General features: G+C 41.2%; 1 protein-coding gene across 1 annotated transcript in view; it reads left to right on the forward strand.

Annotated features, from left to right (window-relative positions):
• Nucleotides 1-14,502, forward strand: part of LOC117533837 (general transcription factor 3C polypeptide 1) — a 42,284-nt gene that overhangs the window by 16,719 nt on the left and 11,063 nt on the right. Inside the window, 17 exon segments of the mRNA XM_034197801.1 lie at nt 819-964; nt 1,692-1,789; nt 1,873-1,969; nt 3,192-3,375; nt 3,679-3,775; nt 4,879-5,011; nt 5,098-5,185; nt 6,203-6,264; nt 6,773-6,881; nt 6,971-7,113; nt 7,811-7,953; nt 8,041-8,125; nt 9,238-9,353; nt 9,877-9,936; nt 10,028-10,121; nt 11,189-11,361; nt 12,565-13,935. Coding sequence (XP_034053692.1) covers nt 819-964; nt 1,692-1,789; nt 1,873-1,969; nt 3,192-3,375; nt 3,679-3,775; nt 4,879-5,011; nt 5,098-5,185; nt 6,203-6,264; nt 6,773-6,881; nt 6,971-7,113; nt 7,811-7,953; nt 8,041-8,125; nt 9,238-9,353; nt 9,877-9,936; nt 10,028-10,121; nt 11,189-11,361; nt 12,565-13,935 — 3,199 coding nt within the window.

Consider the following 14,502-nt stretch of genomic DNA (forward strand, 5'->3'; position numbering starts at 1 on the left):
TGTGTGTGTGTGTGTGTGTGTGTGTGTGTGTGTGTGTGTGTGTGTGTGTGTGTGTGTGTGTGTGTGTGTGTGTGTGTGTTGTGTGTGTGTGTGTGTGTGTGTGTGTGTGTGTGTGTGTGTGTGTGTGTGTGTGTGTGTGTGTGTGTGTGTGTGTGTGTGTGTGTGTGTGTGTCCGCGGATTGGTCCATTTGGATGTACTTTGAGGGTTTGTGACCGTTTACATGCATAAAAAGCTTCATAACACACAAGGGGACCGGTAATAACTGGAAAAGCATGACATGGGACCTTTAATACCTGTTTATTTCCTAGTCTTTGATAATGTTAAAAAAGAATGTCTGTTCCCCAACGTTTTGAAATGTGGGCTTTTACTTCTGAAATGCATCTCCAGCCCAGCCTTACACATTGTTGTTTAGTTGGTTGTTTAAAGTGCACAGAGCTGGTTATAAAGGAGGCCAAGTGTCGTAAACTGCTGTAAGAATCTAATGCATATTCAGAATGAGCTGAGTCCAAAGAAGGCTCCCTAAAACCTGAATAATATCTGAAAATCCCACCTGTCTTTTTTTTGAAAATTCTACGTGTTAAAATAAGCCTAACTCTGAAAACCCAAACATAGCATGCTTTGATTTGAGCCTGATCAAATTAAGAATACTAGTGGAAAACTAGTGTGTATCTGAACTTAGTCAATGACTCTTGTTTGTGTCAGAACCACGGTGGGATACTGTTTTTTTTTTAATATAGTGAATAAAGGTATGCATATTGTAGTTGTTTTTAATATTTTAACAAAATTGCTTATGTTATCGTCTCCGTGTCTCTGGTAGTGTATTCTGATGAAGACTCCTGGAAGAAATTCATTCCTCCTGTGCGTGTGCACAAGGGGTTTATCAGCGGCTGGGCGATGGTCGGAGACATCCTGCTCTGCATGCCGCTCTCCATCTTCATTCAGGTCATACAGGTCAACTATAAGGTCAGAAAACAAACATTTGTTTTACTTTTTTAAAGGATGTTTTGCTAATTCACTTCACTTACCCTCTGTAGGAAAACATATTTCCTCTCTTGGTCACATGATCCTCAAATAGCATCTGTGTCAGAAGTCAGTTTTTCTTTCCTCTGGAGCACAAGAAACAAAATACTGTTTCCTTTCAGTGTATACTTTGCGACTTCTCAAAAGTGTCAACATATTGTTTTGGGTATTAAATTACAGAACAGCTCCACAAAGGTGATGAGTCAGGTTTGCTCCATCATTGGAAGGAGAGTCCTTACATATACTTTCTCCTAACAGTACCAGCTAACTCTTATTAATGGTCACTTAATGTTAGTCTATTCTCTTCACTCTATCTGCACTATACCTCTGATGTAGTAATAACGCACATTTCCCCGTTGTTGAACAAATAAAGGAATTCTGATTCTGATATATTTAACAGCAAACAGATGTTCATTGAAACGTCTTAATTGCATAAACAATACAAAATACTTTGCTGCAACAATTACTTGATTTCATTTAATAGATTTGTATTGTATTGATTTATACAGTGCCAAGAAGTTATTATAACATTTAGTCTAATTGAATTGAACTGGATATATTGAACTCAGTCAATAGGTGAAGCTAATTTACTGAAAATAGATTTAATATTTCTTGAAGTTAACTCTGACAGCCCTAATAATCACACATATAAAAACCCATGTGACCACAGGTGGAAGGACTGGAGGAATATCTCAACGACCCGGTGAAGCAGCACCATCTCATCCGAACGCTGCCGGCCAGGATGAGAAGACAGCTGCTCTACAAACGGTGACTTTTACTCTTATTTAGATTTCTGGCTCTCCCGGTAACTATGATTTCTACATGTGGTATTTATGGCTTCTTTATTTCAGAAAATACATCTTCGCCTTCCATGAGAACCTGCAGAAGCTGGTCTACATGGGTCTGGTGCAGTTTGGGCATGTTGAGAAGTTCAAGGAGAAAGACCAGGTACACATTCACGAGTCACACAATAATAATAATAATAGATTTAATTTGTTAGCGCTTTTACAGGTGCTCAAAGACGCTTTACAGATATAGTGAAGATAAAATAAAATAGAGGAACAACAAATAAATATATAGTTGAAGTCAAATAATACAAAAACAATCACACATTAAAATCCAGATTGAAGAGGTGAGTTTTTGTAAGTTTTTTGAAGGTGGTGAGGTCAGTGCAGTCTCTGATGGGTTGGGGGAGTGAGTTCCAGAGGGAGGGGGCAGCGACGGAGAAGGCTCTGTCCCCCCAGGTCCGGTGCTGATGCGAGTGGGGATGGATAGGAGGTTGGCTTCTGATGAGCGGAGGCAGCGGGAAGGGGTGTGGTGGTGCAGCAGGTCTGTGAGGTAGGGGGGGGCCTGATTGTTGAGGGCTTTGTGAGTAATGAGGAGGACTTTGAAGTTGATTCTTTGACGGACGGGGAGTCAGTGGAGGTTCTGGAGGACGGGAGTGATGTGGTCTCGGGAGCGGGTGTGGGTGAGGAGGCGGGCAGCAGAGTTCTGGATATGTTGGAGTTTATTGAGGAGGTTGGATGGTATGCCGTAGAGGATGTCGTGAAGTGATGAATGCATGAATCAGGGTCTCAGCAGCAGAGGAGGAGAGTGATGGGCGGAGACGGGCAATGTTTTTGAGGTGGAAAAAGGCGGTCCTGGTGATGTGATTGATGTGGTGGTTGAATTTGCCAACAAATGCCACAAAAACATCCAAAACATGTGACTGCTGATCTGATTCCCTCATAAAACACATCATTTCATTTGGCTATTATCCTTACCTCGTGTATCTCAATAAAAAAGGTTCTTGTTCAAGGACTTATTAGTAAACATTTGCTATAAAAAGTACTAAAGAGTTGTGTCGAAGAGCGTAAGTTTTGTATTGTAAAAGTACATTGTCAAAATAAAATGAATATTTAGTGCTTATAACTAACTAACTAACTTATAATGCATGATAAGTATGTTGATATTGCATCATGCCAGCATGTACCCAAATATATAGAAACAATCCTATATACTTCTATGTAAAGGCTTCCCAACAGTTTACACAAACAGCTCAGGGCCTTTCTATATTTGTACATGTAGCGGTGAACAAGTTGTACATTTTGCACAAATGCCATGTAAAAAAAGTAAATTCTCTTTTCAAGTGTTCCCATATTTCCTCACCCCCATGTCTACATTACTCCAGGTGTTTGTGCACGTGATGCGTAACGCCTCCATCGTCGACACCACCAACGCCGAGCCTCACTACTGGCTCGTCACAGAGTCCTTCGACAAACCCTTCGAGCAGCGCCACTACACGTTCAACAGCGCAGAGGACGTGGAAAACTACTGGTTCGACCTGATGTGTGTCTGCCTCAATACACCACTGGGTACATACAGGAACACACACTCACACACACACACACACACTCACTCTCTCACACACACAAAAAAATGTATATATATTTCCAGCTATACACCATTTGTTAATCGCGTTATAATGCAAGATGTGATCTTAAAAACACTTCCTCAACATATTCATATATCAGGTTTTCTTACAACTTGAGTTAGTATGTGCTTGTTTTTAATAATAAGTGGATATATGTTCCTATTGAATAATCGCCCTACTTCTACATAATATTTTCCCTTTTTTAAAGTTGTTAACTTCTCCCTTTTTGTTTGCATGTTTTTAGGGGTAATCCGCATTAAGAGAAATCCCTCTGAGGAAGAAACTGATCCTTCCTTTGTGCACGAACGCAACGTCTTTGTGGGACTGGCATACCTGCTCAAGTAAGTAGAGAAGGATATTTCTGTATGGCGTAGTGCGTTTATTTGTATAACAGTTTAGAGTGCACGAGAGAACACAGAAGGACTTTAGGTTAATATGTACAAGACATGTAAAAAAGGCATAACAGCACAAATAAGCAAAAATAAGCTTAAAGGTCCCATGTCATGCTTTTCTGGTTCTTACCCGTCCTTGTGTTATGTAGCTTTTTCTGCATGTAAACGGTCTGCAGAGTCACAAACCCTCAAAGTACACCCTGTAGCGAGTGCAACTCTAACACAGAAAATACCTGTCTATGCTGCCCCAGAACGCCTCGTTGGGGATTTCTCATTTTCGTCCTGGGTACAGTGACGTATTTGGGTATAGTGACGTAACGTAATGTAACGTCCACGGAGCCGTTACGTTTGGACCAATCCGCGGACTTCCTCACACTCACACACTCGGCGGGACGTTGCGAGGCTCGTTGCTGCGAGGAGCGGGACAGTCAGTGTGAGCTGGCTCACTGGTGTGGGGTCAGCGAGACACCGCGGAACTCAGCCTGGGCACACACACAAACAGCTAGCCAGGCTGCGTGTGTGTGTGTGTGTTTCGGGCTGGGTTTCGCTGTGTCTCGCTGTCACGCAGACGGCCACTGGGGGGGGGGGGGGCAGGAGCTCCAACAAGCCGTTTAGGACAGAGAGTGAATACACGTAGTTTACAGAGATGCTGTATGAGAAACCAATGTGAGTTTAGAACATTGAACAATATAAATCTATTCTAGTAGACCTCAACAATGGAATTATGATCAGTAGAAATGGCCATGACATGGGACCTTTAAAAAGAACATGACAAATCGACTGTAGAATACAAACTATAGTGCACTGCATTAAAAGCATAAATTAGAAGTTAAGAGTGGGAAGGTGTTTAAATGTTACTCTTTAAAAGCTGTACAAACCCTGTTTAATAAAGATTAGCTGTAAACAACATAAGAGCATTTGACTTCCTCTGCCTGTTTCTATAAGATAATCAACTCAAACATTTGAACCAAAAAGCAGGTTACAGCAAAGTGCATATAGTTCATTAGCAGTGTGTTTAAGTATAACTGATTGATATGTATTCATACTCACAGGGGAAATCTCGAAGTGTGTGACGACGGTTCGATACCCGGAGACGGTAAAGGAGCCGGAGGTCTGCACTCTGAATTCTTCGCTCATCTTAAACGTAACTGGTTGTGGACCAATCATCTTCTCGCTGTGAGGACGGTAAGTGACAGTTTGTTTGTCCGTGTAGACGGAGACAATATTTAATATGGCTTAATCTTTTTGCACTCATTTGTTTTGTTTTTTAGACCCCAAGTGGCTTAGAGGCGAAGGAGAATAAAATCAGACTGAAGAGCCTGCTGAGTAAAAACTCTCTCAGGATCGCACTCAAAGCTGGTGAGCTGCTGCTAGGAGAACAAGTTTTTTAAATTATTTTATTTAAAGGGGCCCTATAAGGTTCATTTTCAGGTTCATATCAGTATGTAGTGTCTCTCCTGTGACATGTCTCCGTGCTTTAATGTTCAAAAAGCTCTTTATTGTTCTCATACTGCCTGTGCTGCAGCACCTCTTTTCACCCTCTGTCTGAAACCAGAGCCCAGTCTGCTCCGATTGGTTAGCTGGCCGGCTCTGTTGTGATTGGTCAGCCACTTAGAGATGTCCCGCCCCTTAGCCTATCACATACAATGTGTTTGAGCGCTTAGCCAATAGAAGCCCCAGAGTTACATTGTGATGTCATTATGTTCCTGAAGTAAACAAAGGAGTCCTATAGAGTGGTGCAGTGACGCGTCCTGAAACCCGGAAGTAAGCTGCGCATGGGTTCCTTCCGGTTCCCTCGACAAAAAAGCAATGAAATTTCTCCATAGGATTTTGGATCATAAATCTAATGGATAGATTTATGATTAGAAAGTCTCTTAAATGTGCGTCAACCACAGACCTTATTTCCATCTATTTTCCAAAATCCTATGGAGAAATTGCTTTGCTTTTTTGTCGAGGGAACCGGAAGGAACCCATGCGCAGCTTACTTCCGGGTTTTAGGACTGCACCACTCTATCAGGCAGGGGGGGGGGGGAATTGAACCTTTGCTGACCATTTACATGCACACAAACCGATATCATAATAATAATAGGGCCCACTTCCTGTGTCCAAAAATTACAAGCTTTCACATCTCTGTGTTACAAATAGACAAATGGACTGAACTTGTGAACATATATCAATAATACATCCTGTTTATTATGCTATTTTTGAAATGTCTTAATCAGTTTGGATGTTTTGGCATGAATTATATGTTTAGACAAACTTTTTAGGCGTTAATTCTTAGAATAATTATTCAGTTTTGCTTCAAGTTCACTGTCCTACTGTTACAGTATTCCTATTCATGAATAATGTATTTTTGTTTACATCTGTGTGTAACAGCAGGAACTATTAACCCTCGTTATTCGACTGCCAAACGATCAGTGATAGCAGAAACTATTGAGGTAAGAGTTTAATCCTTTTTATTTGTTAATTATCATCTTGGCAGAAGAGCGTTCATTTTCAAAGCCCCAACAGACTGGAATACTTTACCTGCTGCTATTAGATCTCTTGCATCATTGGGTATTTTTAAACATGCATTATCATCTCACTTTCAACTGGTCTGTTCTTGTTATTAATGAAACTGATATTGATGAAACTGATTTGCTCGACTGTCTCAAATTGTAATGATTGTGTGCATTGCTTGAATTGTACTTAACAGACTGTATGTGGTTTGTCTTGTGAGTCATGTTTTGCATTTTGTCTTTTTGTTTATGTATGTCTGTAAGTTGTTGCTATTGTCGGGACCCCCTTGGAAACGAGATGGTGCATCTCAAGGGGTTTATCCCAATGAATAAAAATGTCTATAATATATAATCTTCGTATTAACCTTAGAAGCTGTTGTTACATTTGATCTGCCCATTGTCGTATTATCTCCACATGAACCTGACAAGCTGTTGTGTTTGTCACCAGGTGGATATTGAGCCTGCGTCCAGAAACCAGCAGGTGGTCGGAGGAAAGAAACAGAAGAGGAAGAGAACCAAGAAGGAGGTCGCCAAGCCCTCACGCAAGAAGAAGAAAGGTACAGCATGAGGATTTAAATTCATTCCTGTGACAGATGGACGTTAGACTCGAGACGACTGACAGATTGTGTGTTTTTTTGCCTTAAAGAGCCAAAGAAACGCCTGCCGGCTCACGACGAGGCCGACCACCGAGCTCTGAAGATGATGACGAGGCAGAGAGTGTACTGGTCCGTGCAGGAGGACTCTCTGATGATGCTCTGCAGAGTGGCCTCCAACCTGCTCAACAGCAAGGTACACACACACACACACACACACACACACACACAGAGACACACAGAGACATACACGCACACACACACACGCACGCACGCACACACACACAGGCACGCACGCACACACACACACACACACAGAGACATACACGCACACACACGCACGCACGCACACACACACACACACACACACACACAGGCACGCACGCGCACACACACACGCACACACACACACACACACACACACAGAGACATACACGCACACACACGCACACACGCACGCACACACACACACACGCACGCACGCACACACACACAGAGACATACACGCACACACACGCACGCACGCACGCACACACCACACACACACACACACAGAGACATACACACACAGGCACGCACGCGCGCACACACACACGCACACACACACGCACATACACGCACACACACACACGCACACACAATGCAATCAATTTTGTCCAAATAATTTTTTGGACAAAATTTGAAAGCAATACAAAAAAGGTAATAAAAAAAATAGATCAAATTTATGTCTGAAAATATATATTTCAGGTTAATTTGTTTAAATAATAATAAAGCATATTTTAAAACACTGTGACCTGAACAGTAATTATACATGTTGAAGAACGTAAACAATACAAACTAATGTTACCTTGGTTTGATCCCAACCTAACACACATGGTGTCTTTGTGTTTCAGTTGAAGAGGCCGTTCGTACCGTACGTTGTGGTCAGAGACCTGCTCCACGCAGAGTTCGAGATCTCGATGGATAAAACATCCGTCGCTGTCGGACGTCGCACACGATACATCCTCAAAAATCCTCAGACGCTCCTGAACTACAGGTAGGAACACGAGATTGATAAAACACACACATTTATACATTTATTAAAAACAATCCTGCAGATTTAATAATGAACGCTGTGTTACAGGATCTGTCTGGCTGAGGTGTATCAGGACAAACCTTTGATGAGCCTGCTGGAGGAAAACAAACCCGCCGATCCCAGCATTGTCGAGGTCTGACGCTTATATTTTTCTCTAGTATTTTAATCCGATATAGATGAGAGTAACACATGCGTCACTTCTGGGCAAAAATGACGGCCCCGCCCACTTTTGGGGAAAAACAAAGCTGTCATTTGAATGGCGGTCATATCAAATTCTGAAGTTTTTGCCAATCCGATCAGAAATGTAAGAAAAGCGTGGATTTGTGGATCTTCAAAGAGCCCGATTACGATGGCCAGTCAGGCAAAGTTTTACATTAAATCATTGGAAATCGACGATCGGGCTCGATATATGGTTAAATATAGCAGTAGGCGATCGATGTCCATAGATGAGAGTACTTTTTGGCATGATAACACAATTATTTTCCTCCTCGCTCATGAGAGTAACAGCTGGCGAAATTACAGCCTCGCCTACTGATTTTAATTTAACCATATATCTAGCCCGATCGTCGATTTCCAATGATTTTATGTAATTGTTTGCCTGACTGGCCATCGTAATCGTGCTCTTTGAAGATCCACAAATCCACGGTTTTCAAAAAAATGTCTGATCGAATTGGCAAAAACTTCAGAATTTGTATTGACCGCCATTCAAATGAGTTGTTTTCCCCCAAAAGTGGGCGGGGCCGTCATTTTCGTGACGAAGGTGTTACTCTCATCTATAGGTCACTTCCCTGCCAGCATGTTATCTACTTATTCAGTTACTGTATTTTAAAACGACAAAACCCAAATGGTAAGGAATGTTTTTGAGTAGTCATAGTATGTTTTATATTTGTGTATATGTTTGCTTGAAAATTGACAAATACTTTCTAGTATTTTCTAATTTATTAAAAAACAACAGTCAAGAAATATTCAAGAAAAAAATGTATATAAAAATATATTTCTTTATATACACTGTTTGTCAACCACATTGAACTGAAAGTTAAATTGATGTATAAAACGAGTTATTCAGTGTTTTCCCTCAACATATTTCACATTAGAGTTTCTTTGTAACTTGAGTTAGTATCAGTTTTTATTATCAGTTTTTATAATTGTATTAACGCAATATTTGGAGACGGATGATTTGATTGAATACATTATCATATTAAATAGACGTGCAGCTTTATGTAATATCTGTCTGTGTCGTTTCAGGATTGTGCAAAATCGTTCTTGGAGTACGCCCGGCTGCTCCGACAGAAGTTCAGCTCCGTGGTTCTGAACGCTCGGGAGATGATCATGCCCGACACAAAACGCCAGCTCTTCTCACGGTAAGAAGAGGAGGAGCGTGACATGTTGACATAAATCCAGCTGTGAAGTTGTAGTGTAACAGTGTGTGTGTGTGTGTGTGTGTGTGTGTGTGTGTGTGTGTGTGTGTGTGTGTGTGTGTGTGTGTGTGTGTGTGTGTGTGTGTGTGTGTGATGTGTGTGTGTGTGTGTGTGTGTGTGTGTAGTGTGTGTGTGTGTGTGTGTGTGTGTGTGTGTGTGTGTGTGTGTGTGTGTGTGTGTGTGTGTGTGTGTGTGTGTGTGTGTGTGTGTGTGTGTGTGTGTGTGTGTGGTGTGTGTGTGTGTGTGTGTGTGTGTGTGTGTGTGTGTGTGTGTGGTGTGTGTGTGTGTGTGTTTGTGTGTGTGTGTGTGTGTGTGTGTGTGTGTGTGGTGTGTGTGTGTGTGTGTGTGTGTGTGTGTGTGTGTGTGTGTGTGTGTGTGTGTGTGTGTGTGTGTGTGTGTGTGTGTGTGTGTGTGTGTGTGTGTGTGTGTGTGTGTGTGTGTGTGTGTGTGTGTGTGTGTGTTACAGGTTCAAGGTCTCAGCGATAGAGAGTGGAAAGCGTGTGTCATGGAAAGACAACATCAACTCGTGAGAAGTCAATTATATTTCCTATTCCTAAATACATTTAAATTGTCATGGTGTGAGTTAATTGATTGTGTGTGTGTGTGTGTCGTTGCAGCAACAATGATATTCATGCCATAGTGTTACAAAACTTGATCCAAAGCACTCTGGCCATGACCAACAATCAGATGAAGGCGTCCAGGTCCTTCCAGGTACGGCCATCTTTAATTGACCTCCTTCATTTACACCGTCACACAAACTGAATCACAATTACAACAAACAACACCTTGTTCCAGACATAAAAATACAGGTTTAATGAGTGGTTATACCATTACATGTAACATTCATATAAAAAATAAAGAACTAATAAAATACACTAATAAAGAAAGTCTTAAAAGTTTTAAAATTGTTTGATTTTAAGCATTATATTTTCTAAATGTACAAATATGCTTGATTCAAATATAGTTCCCATTACATGCAAGATGTTTTACATAATCTGGTGTTTCCTCAACACAATCAGTTGTGTCAATACAAAATCTAAAATATTTGAAATGAAACAATCCCCCCGTATGTTCTCCTGGAGTCTCACACCAAAGACAAAACTCCCGAGTGCTTAAAGTGATTCTGTGTATTCAGTTTGTTTGGCTTGCACGTGGGGTATGCTGTTAATGTGTGTAATAGCAACGGTTTAGATGTGGAGATGAAGCGTGGCTGGACCATCTTGATTTAGTTCCGTTTACTCTTTGATAACGTCACAAACCCTGAAGACTTCTTAAGAGAAACTGATAAATGATTCATGGACAAAGTTTGTGTTTTGTTATATTCAATAAAGAAAGTCAAAGTGAAATCGATCCCAAATGTAGGAACAGCCCCGAACACAGCTCACAGTCACACTATACAGTAGAGATTAAAGCCAACTGGTCCCACCCTTAAATTCCCTTTGGCATCATCTACACATCCCCACCATTAAACCATAAACCCCCTCGTCCTTAACCATTTGCAAATCCCCCTTTCACACTTCCTTTTGCCCTCCTGAAATGTAACCCCTTAACATATGTCTCTGTTAAGACTACAAATACAATGTAACAGTGTAAAAGGCAATCAGAGTATAAGACTATATTTTTTAAATGATAATTTGACACGACAAAGACACGTCTAAACAGGAGGGTCTTAAGATGCTTTTCAAAGGTGTCCCTCGTCCCATTCTATTGCTTTCACAGTTCTACAATTGCAGATACACAACTCACGCCACCCTCTGTTTATCTGTCTTCTCCCTCAGACCTTCCACATGTACAGTAAGTATAACCAGGAGATGCTGTGCCAGGCGTTCATTCAGTGCAGGAAGAGAGGGCTGGTGAACCGGCGCCGCATCAATCAGGCGTTCGGACCGAAGAAGAACCGAGCGCTGCCCATCCTGCCCATGTCCTACCAGCTGTCCCAGTCCTACTACAGGTACACAGCAGCACAACGTTCAACTCGTTCTATCTATAATTTGTATTTCAGTTGATTTCTTAATTTTAAAATGTATGTCATTTTTCATGTTTTGTCTTTTGTTTTCATTCCATATTTTATTCCTTTTTATTCCATTCTATTTATATGTAAATACTGCTATATTTTACTACATTTTTAATGATTTCTAATATTTGTTATGCTATTTTTTATGTATGCACCACAACATCAAATCAAATTCCTCGTACGTTTACATTCCTGATAATTTAATGAATTATTTATATTATTTGTCTTCTGGTTCCATCACTGCTTTATATTTTGTTACTGTACATTTGTAATTCGACATGTATATTTTCTACTTTTGTTTAATGCTATTTCATTTAGGGCTGCACGATATTGGAAGAAACTGATATTGCGATTTTTTTTTTTCCTCCCCCTGCGATACTGTATATATTGCGATATGAAAAAATACAGGAATTGAAGAAAAGACATTTTTTTTTTGTCCGCAAACCATCCTTTCTTGAACTTTAATGCTATACAATTGGTATTTTTTTAACTATATTTAACCGGATGAAGGATTTTAGTCACGGACGTCTGGATTTAAGTTATCAGAGCAACAAGCTGAGCTAGCTCGGTTAGCAGCGCCGAACTGGAGAAACACATGAAACTACTTTATTCAGTGTTTTTACCTTTAATCACCGTCCATTTGCTTTGGAGATGTGATTGTGGTTTGCTGTCACTCACTCAAGTACCTCTGACATGAGAGCCGAGCGAGTTTTCCTTTTGTAGCAAGCAGCAAAAGAATTGTAACATGACGTGTTTGAGTTAATTTGCCTACTTAATATCGCACGTCCTGCGATGTGAATATTGCGCATATCGCGATTATCGTCACGACACGATATATCGTGCAGCCCTAATTTAATTTCTATTGAAATGTTTACATTTTGGAATGTTTATTTACATTTGTATTGTACAATGCCATGTCTTGTTATGCTGCTGCAACGCAAACATTTCCCAAATTGGGATCAATAAAGTACTTCTTATGTAACATGTAAAAGTACATGTTGGTTCTTGTGATATGATTGAAACACACATATAAATTCCTCTAAAAGCTGTCTTAAGCTTCTGTTGTTGTTTCTGATTTTAGTAACTGTGAATATTTGGTTAAACATTCAGACTTTTTGACCATTCCTCTCCTCCTCCCAGGTGTTTCTCGTGGCGTTTCCCTAACTCTCTGTGCACCGACTCCTTCCGCTTCCTGAGGAGTCTCATCAACAACGGGATGTCAGACGACCAACCCGTCACTGCGTTCTACAATGAGCCCGAGAACAGGTCGGAGAGCGAAGACGTAGTAACGGAGAGAAGAGCGGCATCGGAGAAGAAGAAAAAACAAAACAAAGGGGAGAAAGAAGGACCAGTGAAGGAACCAGAGAAGGAACCAGAGAAGGAACCAGAGAAGGAACCAGAGAAGGAAACCAGTGACTGTACAAAGGAGGGAGGGAAGGACCAAAGTAAAACGGAAGGAGGAGAGGAGTTAATGGAGGTGAACGAGGAGAAAAACAAAGCAGAGGAACAGAAGAACCAGGAAGATTCGCTCACAGCTGATTCTACTGAAGATCCCTCCAGCAGAGAGCAGACGGACAACCCTTCACCCAGAGAGGAGTCTCCAGATGTGTCTGCTCCTCAGATAACTTCAGAGGAGTCTCCAGATGTGTCTGCTCCTCAGATAACTTCAGAGGAGTCTCCAGATGTGTCTGCTCCTCAGATAACTTCAGAGGAGTCTCCAGATGTGTCTGCTCCTCAGATAACTTCAGAGGAGTCTCCAGATGTGTCTGCTGCTTCGATAACTTCAGAGAAGTCTCCAGATGTTGCTGCTGCTCCTCTGATAACTTCAGAGGAGTCTCCAGATGTGTCTGCTCCTCAGATGACTGCAGAGGAGTCTCCAGATGTGTCTGCTCCTCAGATGACTGCAGAGAAGTCTCCAGATGTGTCTGCTCCTCAGATAACTTCAGAGGAGTCTCCAGATGTTGCTGCTGCTCCTCTGATAACTTCAGAGAAGTCTCCAGATGTTGCTGCTCCTCCGATGACTGCAGAGAAGTCTCCAGATGTTGCTGCTCCTCCTATAACTCCAGAGGAGTCTCCAGATGTTGCTGCTCCTCTGATAACTCCAGAGAAGTCTCCAGATGTTGCTGCTCCTCTGATAACTCCAGAGAAGTCTCCAGATGTTGCTGCTCCTCCTATAACTCCAGAGGAGTCTCCAGATGTTGCTGCTCCTCCTATAACTCCAGAGGAGTCTCCAGATGTTGCTGCTCCTCTGATAACTCCAGAGAAGTCTCCAGATGTTACTGCTCCTCCTATAACTCCAGAGGAGCCTCCAGATGTTACTGCTCCTCCTATAACTCCAGAGGAGCCTCCAGATGTGTCGGACATGCTGCAGTTCTGCATGGAGTCCCCGGGGGGAGCGAGTGGAGTCTGTCTCAGCCTGATGTCTCTGGGACTGCTGAGTGTCTTCATGTCCATCCCCAAACAGGTGGTGGTGGTGGACAGCAACCTGGTGGACAGCGACGTGGTCAAGAGGTGAGGAATAATCCGTGTGCAAACATTCATTTGATTGTGTTAAGTTGACAGCAGATTGTACAGGGTTATGTGGGAAGCAATTAAAGAAAATATATTTAATAAACTTGTAATATATACTGTATATGATCATGAACAATCTTAGACAAACAATGTAAACAACTAATGCATTTCCATAAAGGAGTAGGTACTCTCATTGTTCAAATTCTTCGATTTAGTGTATGTTAAAAAAGCTGAAGGATTTATTGTACACTTATAAGATCCTAACCTATCAATAAATAATCTAATGTTATATTATATAATATCCGCTAAAGATACTGAAATGATTTGGCACCAAAAATGTAATGTTCCCTTTTTGTCTGGAAGCACAAATCTAAGATATTTCATAATCTGGACAAATAAATATATTAGAATTAGGGCTGTCAAACGATTAACATTTTTAATCAGATTAATCACAGGTTAAAAATGAATTAATCATGATTAATCACCATTCGAACTATGTCCAAAATATGCCATTTCTTTATGCATATTGTTGTGGGAATGGAAAGATAAATGAAAGAAGGCGGATAT

The sequence above is a fragment of the Gymnodraco acuticeps genome, unplaced genomic scaffold (assembly GCF_902827175.1).
Source record: "Gymnodraco acuticeps unplaced genomic scaffold, fGymAcu1.1, whole genome shotgun sequence".
In the NCBI taxonomy this organism is placed as follows: domain Eukaryota; kingdom Metazoa; phylum Chordata; class Actinopteri; order Perciformes; family Bathydraconidae; genus Gymnodraco; species Gymnodraco acuticeps.